Here is an 8,572-nt window from a genome sequence, read left to right as displayed (position 1 = left end):
AAAATAAAAATATTCAAAAACTAATACTCCCAAATCAATAAAGATAAAAAAACACCGTACTCGGTGTCCATGGGTTATGCATATATGTTCTTTTGGCTAATCCCTTCAAATTTTTTCATCCAGCTTCCCAACCCCATTCCCCCCTGATAGCTGTCAGTCTGTTCCATGTATTCATAACTCTTCCTATTTTGTCAGTTTTTTTTTATTAGTTTCCACATATAAGTGAGATCATATGGTATTTGTCTTTCTCTGACTGGCTTATTTCATTTAGCATAATAATCTCGAGGTCCATCCATGCTGGTGCAAAAGGTAAGGTTGTCTTTTCTTTCTTTTTCTCTACTTTTATGGCTGAATATTATTTCATTGTGTAAATGTACCACAGTTTTTTCACCCACTCATCTCTGGATGGGCACTTGGGCTGTTTCCAGATCTTGGGTATCCTATATAATAAAGAGCTAATACGCTAATTAGACCGAACAGCAGAACAACCATCCAGAGGACCTTCCAGACAAAATCGGGGCTGCGAGGGTTGAGCCTCTTGTATGAATTTCGTGCATTGGGCCTGTAGTTGTAACTAATACTGTAATGAACATAGAGGTGAGTTATTCTTTCAAATTAGTATTTCAGTTTTGGTTTGTTTTGTTTTTTTACTTTTGGGGGGTTTTGTTTGTTTGTTTTGGATATATGCCGAGAAGTAGGATCCCTGGATCATAAGGCAAACATTTTTTTAAAAAAACTATACTGTTTTCTTAAAAATAATTTTCAAATTTGTGTGAGAAGTGTTTGTGTGTGTGTGTGTGTGTATGTGTGTGTATTGGACTCGGGTAATTTAGAATTGTATTGGTTAAATTTAAGGTATTTGAGGATTTTCAAATTATATTTTGTTGTTCATATTTTATTTTATTTCATATGGGTAAAAGAACATGATCTGAATGATGTAAATTCTTTGAAATGCTTTGTTACTTCTTTCTGACTCAGTAAATGGCTAATTTTGTTAATGTTTCATATGGATTTTCAAAAGATTTATTATATTCTGTCCTAGTTTGATGCAGTACTCTATACACGTTAATGAATGAGATATTTTACTGTTTTCCTGTTTTTGGCCTCTGGTCCCATCAGTTATGGAAAGAGTTGTGTCAATATGTTGGATTACTGAATTAAATTATATTCTTCTTTTATTTTTTTTAAATATATTTTATTGATTTTTTACAGAGAGGAAGGGAGAGAGATAGAGAGTTAGAAACATCGATGAGAGAGATACGTAGATCAGCTGCCTCCTGCACATCTCCCACTGGGGATGTGCCCACAACCCAGGTACATGCCCTTGACTGGAATCGAACCTGGGACCTTTCAGTCCGCAAGCCGACACTCTATCCACTGAGCCAAACTGGTTTCGGCATATTCTTCTTTTAAATTGTACCAATTTTGTTTTCCATATTTTGATATGTATTATTTTATACTAATTCAGCATTGCTATTTCTTCTTCCTTATATATTCAGAATGTTGTTCTTATAAAATAAACCTTTGGAGTTAGTGATGCATTACAAAGTATGATGACCTTTAGTATTAAAAAATTTCTACTACCATTTGATGATCTTGAGTATTCACAGATAGTCGTAACTAAGGATTTTTCTTATTTGTGTGTTTTATACTTCACATGTACAAGGGTGGGGAAAGTAGGTTTACAGTTGTTCATATGGAAAAAGACATGCAGGTTATGATAATAATAACACAATAATAAACTCTGTGTTTCCCATACTCACAACTATAAAATCTACTTTTGCCAACCCCCTTTATAGTACTTCCCTAATGCAGTATTTTGGTAATATAAGGAAAATATTTTGTCTAAAATACACTTAATTTTTAATTCATCAAACAGAAATATGTAATTAAATTTACATTATTTCTTTTATCAACATTTGTAAGCAATACATCAGTTTTAATAATCATGACAATTGTGAATGAGCAAAATATACAGATTTTTTAGATTTGGTAGAATTCCGTATTTTGTATTTGTCTAATTGGCAACTTGTATGGAGATGTTAAGCTTTTTCCAAATATGACTTCAAAGACCAGATGTATTCATTGAGCTCCAAAAAAGGAGTATATGTTTTCTCAAGAATTTAGCATTTATGGAGAACAACTTTCCACGTTTCCTTTACATTATTTCATTTTATTATTTATCAAACTTTTTTGAGTCATTCAATCCACATATTTATTGCTTTCCATCATTATAATTTGTCTTTTTCCTGTAGATATATTTGAGTATTTCAATTATTTTTAATGTTTCTTTATTTGCTCCTTTTTATTAAGCATACCACCAGAAATATGATGCCATCTGTGTCAATAGAAAATTTCTAGCTCAAGAAATCCCTTTATAATAAGTAAGAATCTGTAAAGTCACTTCAGTACCTCTTGAGGATTTCAAGAGTGTCTTTTAAATATATAACATGGAGGGTGGTGGGAACAGATGAAAGAAGGTGAAGAGATTAGCCAAATATTGTATAGGCGTAGTCCATGGACATAGACAACAGTGTGGTGATGGCCAAAGTCAGGGGTTCAGAGGGTGGGTGGAGTTAGATAAAGGGGTAGGGAATGGGGGACAAGTGTAAATAAATAAATAAGTAAAATACTTAACAAGTGAGAATGTCTTTTGAATGCCCAAGTACAGTTTTTAGTTCTTTTCTTTTATTGTAAATGTTATCTTGTTTATATTAGTATGCTTTAAATTGTTTGAAAAATTCTGTTTTTTCTTCCTGATATTATCAAGATACAATCATCATCTAAAAAGTTGCTATCACTCACATTTTAAAGAAACTGTAAAAAAATGTTTTTCAGTATGATTATATGGGATCTGAAATGATGGCTGTAACACAGAAAATTATCCAAATTATTGGCCTTGTCAACACTGTAAGTTTTAACTTTCTTACATTTATAATTTTATGAAAAAATTAAGAAAAATAATTTCCATTCTATTGTATCAAATTAAAGTCTCAAAGGCCTTTCATACCACAAATAACCCACTAAACGTTTTATTTATTTTTATTAATTTTGATGTAATAATTTGTTACTTGAATAAATATAACATACATTTTATTTCTAGATGTTTACTCAACTCAAATTGACTGTGATACTATCCTCCTTGGAATTGTGGTCAGATAAAAACCAAATTTCTACCATTGGGGATATTGATGAGTTATCAAAAAGATTTTTGGCATGGAAAAGGGATTATCTTATCCTACGGCCCCATGACATAACATTGTTACTTATGTAAGCATAATGTTCTACATTAATAAAACATATACATAAATAATTCTATTAATTTGATAACTAAATGCATTTATTGTTTTTTTCAACATCCCATAGGTCCCTTTGAAAACATTAAATGAAACACATCTGTTAAAATGGAGGTGATAGTGTCATTAGAAATGATTAAATTATTTTTTAATGAATCAATTACATAACAGTATATTTTGAAGTACTTTTTATGTGAAAAGTTTTCTTTTCATATTTTTTGTGATATCAACTATACTACAGAATATATACATGTAAGCCCTAGCTTATTAATGATGCAAAGAGTGACACTATTCTGTTAATATTACTGAAAATATGTTAACACATTTGGTGTGTACTGTTTGACAAAGAGGAACTTGTCTTTTGGTAATATATAATTTTAAAAAATGCTTATCTTTAGGAGAGGCAAGATATTCTTCTTCCACAAATTAAAAATCCTTTTTGTTTTAACTTTTAGTGACCAAAACAATGAATACAAAATAAGGGAAACTGAGAAGAATTTGAGATAATAAAATTATCTCAAGCCTAGGAGTTAGGTTAAGAAAGATAATTTGACAGAGCCTAGAGACAGGACTTGGCTGGAGAATCTAGAGAACCTAGAACCAGAACTTCGCTGGAGATCCTGACCAGAACTTGGCTGGAGTTCCTGGCTAGAGATCCTGGCTAGGCTGCTGATCAACTGAACGCTGTCTCTGTGTCATTCCTTCTTCACCTACTCTGTCCACACCTTTGGGGACCCCTGGACCTGCTGGGGCTGGACCCCAGCACAGCAATATATTAAAAAGATTTGCCCTGACCAGTTTGGCTCAGTGGCCAGAGCGTCGGCCTGTGGAAAGAGTCCCAGGTTCGATTCCGGTCAAGGGCATGTACCTTGGTTTCGGGTATATCCCCAGTAGTGGGTGTGCAGGAGGCAGCTGATCCATGTTTCTCTCTCATGGATGTTTCTAACTCTCTATCCCTCTTCCTTCCTCTCTGTAAAAAATCAACAAAATACATATTTTTTTAAAAAAGATTACAAAAAAAAAAGAAAGATAATTTGTATTAAAATAAACTGTAGCCCTACCTGGTTTGGATTGATGGATAGAGCGTTGGCCTGTGGACTGAAGAGTCCCAGGTTTGATTCCAGCCAAGAGCACATGCCTGGGTTGTGGGCTAGATCCCCAGAAGGAGGCAGCCAATCATTGATTCTCATCATTGATATTTCTATCTCTCTCTCCCTTTCCCTTCCTCTCTAAAATCAATAAAAATGTATTTTAAAAAATAAAGTAAATTGTAATTTGTATTGATTTGAGCATTTTGTATAATATATATTATCCACATCAAAAAGTTATATTTGAAAAATTATTTTAAATTTTATGGAAGTTTTATTTTAATAAATAATGAATAATTTTTTCTGAATAACTATTTTAATAAAAAAATCTATGTTATAATAATGTAGTTACAGGAAACATCCTAAATATATGGGAACAACGTTTTCTGGCATGATATGCAATAAAAGCTATGATGCTGATATTGCTGTGGTATGTAATATTTGTTCTTTATATTATATTTTATAAGTTTTATTATATATAGTTAAGTAGTGTATAATAATTTGATTTTTTTCTCTGTGTGTATATTATTATTTTATTGGCACATTATTTTCATCTCAGAAAGCTTATTTAAGTATAGATTTCAAACATGAGAAAATATTATTAACAAGCATTAATATATCCATTCACCAGGTAGGTATAAGGGATACTAACATTTTCATTAGATTTTCTAAGGACAAATCTTTTGATCAAATTGAAAACCTCTTGTATGCCTCCTTCAAATACAGGAAATAGCAAAAATGAATTTATGTTTGCCATTTATATATATTTCATACTATTGTTACAAGTATGTCTACCCATTAATTATATATTGTTCTGAATTGTTCTTATTTTATGTAGCATTTCAGAACTATTTCAACAGCTTTTTAAAGGACAGATACATGTTGAAACATATAACTTCACTACAATTACTTTTACTTAAAATGTTTCTTTTTATCAAGTAATGCACATGTACTTGTTATAAATACAAATTGTTTTATAAGACTGAATAAAATTAAACAGTTCCTTGCATAAACTAGACTCCTTGAATCCTCTTTCTCATTTTTTTAACTTTTCCTCCTGGCACATAACTTCATGTTCATTTCTAAGCTTTATGGAAGTGCATCATATAGAGGGAACATTGCACAAGTCATCATAGTATATAACACAGTTAATACATAGGTACAGACATCACAGAGATCAAGAAATAAAATATTATCAACACTTCAGAAGACACCTATGAATCACGCCTCCTTCCACGGACCTCCCTCACCAAAGAAAACCACTGTGCTGCCAGGTCAGTGTGGCTCAGTTGGTTGAGCATCTGTGTTCTCTTCTGGCTTTAACCTTCCATCAAATTCTGATACTGAGAGTTTCCTCTACCTTTCAAGCTTAACTCTTATAGGATAACAGGAAGCCTGTTAACTCATTTTTCTACTTTCCTAGGTGATATTCCATGTTTTCATTCACATACAGGCACATATGTACACACAATCTTTTTTCCTTTTAGATATGAGTTACTTAAATGTTAGTATAAATTTCAATTGATGTGGAAAAATTAGGGAAGTTTTAAGAATTTTGCTTGTAATCATTAAAGGGATGAGAAAGGTATCACAGTTTATCAAAATGAAATAATATGCACTGCAATCAACCTTTTTTAATAACTTCTCATTCCTAATCATTTTACCATGGCTTTCCCTATATCTCTAACTTCTGTTATTCCTTTTAGTGTTTGTTTGTTTGTTAATCCTCACTCAAGGATATTTTTCCATTGATTTTTAAATAGAGTCGAAGGGAGGGGGAGAGACAGAGAGAGAAACATCGATGTGAGAGAGACATCAGTGAGTTGCCTCCTGCATGTGCCCGAATCAGGGCCAGGGATTGAGCCTCAAACAGTGGTACATGCCCTTCACCAGAATTGAACCCAGGACCCTCCAGTCCACAGACCAATGCTCTATCCACGGAGCCAAATTGGATAGGGCTAACTTCTGTTATTTCTTTACTTCATTCATTATACTACAACCTTTGAATAGGTTCTCATATAAACACCCTACCCCCATTCATATTGCTGGATCATTTTCCAAGCTTTGTATCTCAGCCTAAATATCAATTCCACATATACATGTTTCTCATTACCTTAACTAAATAGTTATACTCCTTCTCAAAATTCTCTATGGAACACTTCTATTCCTTCAGAGTACTTTTCATTATCTCTTTATACTTGGAAAGTTTATTGTGAATTTCCTGTTTATTGTCTTTCTCCTCTTCTATAATACTAGTAGCCCTGTGCACAATCCGTGAGCCAATAGGTCACTGCCACCCTCCTGTAGCTCTCTGCCCACTGCTCCGCCCTCCTGTAACTCCCTCCACCCCCTTTCCCCTCTCCCCCTCATAGCTTGCTGCCCTGCCCCCTCCTGTAGCTCTCCGCAGCCTGCTGTACCTCGCTGTCCCACCCTCCTGCTGATCCGAGATCTGGTCATGAGGAGCTTGGTTGTTACGCCTCAGGGTGTAATAGCTAATTAGCATATTCCTTTCTTATTATATAGGATAAGCTTCAGGTGTGAGCACAGTCCTTTTTTTTAATGCACCTATAGTCCTATCTTCTATCATAGTACTTGACACGTGTGTATGCTGAATTAATTAATATTCATTAATTAGATGAATTGCTTTAATGAGAAAGATAAATTTGTTTTATATATTTTTAAAATATACTTTTACTGATTTTAGAGAGTAAGGGAAAGGAAGAGAGAGATAGAAACATCAATGATGAGAGAGAATCATTGATTAGCTGCTGCCTCCTGCATGCCCCACACTGGGGATTGAGCCTGCAACCTGGGCATATGCCCTGACCAGAATCGAACCATGACCTTCTGGTTCATAGGTCTACTCTCAACCACTGAGCCACGCTGGTTGGCCCAATGTGTTTTATATTGATTGCATCAGATTTCTATGGGTAAATCTACAGAATTTGGGTATGTCAGTTTTTAAATCAGAGAATATTAGTAGTTTTACATAATATTATGTTTCATAATTAATTAACTAGTATGAATACTCATAACAATGACATATCAAAATAAAGTGTTATAAAATATGCTGAAAAGAAGTTATCAAATATAAATTTTCATAGGAATAAAATGTGTTAATTTATTACCTACTTTTGTTTTCTTCTTATAAAATGGTTTTCTCTTCAATATTCTTTATTTTAGTATACAGATACAATAACTTTGGAAGGATTTTCAGTTATTATAGCTCAATTACTTGGCCTTAAAATAGGACTAACATATAACACCAATGAGTGTTCTTGTCCAAGAGCTACATGCATAATGAACCATGAAGCAGTGTAAGCCATTTTTTATTCCTAATTAATTTCACAGTATATATTTGTGAGGTTGTCTACAGATGTGATGAATGTTTTATTTTTTATGTTCAACTCCACATCAAAAATAGGAAAGTTCTGTTGTACATGATGAGATATCATGGTAACAAATTTGTCAAAGTGATACAAAACTCCAGAAAGTGTTAAATCCCACTGAAGGGAATTAGAGTGTGGGAGCAGACATAATCTAATCTAATAAAAGAGAAACATGCAAATTGACTGCACCTCCACGATGCCCCAAGCCACGCACACCAGCCAATCAGAGTGACTATATACAAATTAACCCAACCAAGATGGCGGCCAGCAGCCATGGAGCTGGAGCAAGCAGGAGGCTTGGTTGCCCCAGCGATGGAGGAAGCCAAGCTTCCAGCCTTGCCTGGCTGGCTGTGGCCTCCATTCAAGGAAACAAAGTTTCAATTATAGAAGATAAATAAATCCCAGATACCTGCTTCCAGCCAGCCTCCACTGGGAGCTTGGGTGGCTGGGGGCCGTGGCTAGCCTGCAAATAGCCATCAGCCCCTCACCCAGGCTGGCCACACCCTCATGGGGTAAGGGTCCCCCCCCTGGGAGCTTGGCCAGCCTAAAAACAGACATCAGCCCCTCACCCAGACTGGCCAGGCATCCCAGCAGAACTCCCCACCCTGAAGTGGCTGTGGCCAGCCTGCAAACAGCCATCAGCCCCTCACCAAGGCTGGCCACAACCTCATGGGGTGAGGGTCCCGCTGGGCAGCTTGGCCAGCCTGCAAACAGCCACCAGCCCCTCACCCAGACTGGCAAGGCACACCAACAGGGACCCTGACCCTGAAGGGCTGTGGCCACCCTGCAAACAGACATC

General features: G+C 35.0%; 1 protein-coding gene across 1 annotated transcript in view; it reads left to right on the top strand.

Annotated features, from left to right (window-relative positions):
• The window catches only part of ADAM18 (ADAM metallopeptidase domain 18), a 77,991-nt gene that overhangs the window by 22,949 nt on the left and 46,470 nt on the right, over window positions 1–8,572 (top strand). The window contains exons 8-11 of the mRNA XM_014453660.1: window positions 2,839–2,910; window positions 3,104–3,270; window positions 4,733–4,814; window positions 7,568–7,701. Coding sequence (XP_014309146.1) covers window positions 2,839–2,910; window positions 3,104–3,270; window positions 4,733–4,814; window positions 7,568–7,701 — 455 coding nt within the window. The remainder of the gene's footprint in view (window positions 1–2,838; window positions 2,911–3,103; window positions 3,271–4,732; window positions 4,815–7,567; window positions 7,702–8,572) is intronic.

The sequence above is a fragment of the Myotis lucifugus genome, unplaced genomic scaffold, assembly GCF_000147115.1.
Source record: "Myotis lucifugus unplaced genomic scaffold, Myoluc2.0 scaffold_26, whole genome shotgun sequence".
NCBI classification, from domain to species: Eukaryota; Metazoa; Chordata; class Mammalia; order Chiroptera; family Vespertilionidae; genus Myotis; species Myotis lucifugus.
This window is presented reverse-complemented; position numbering and strand designations above follow the sequence as displayed.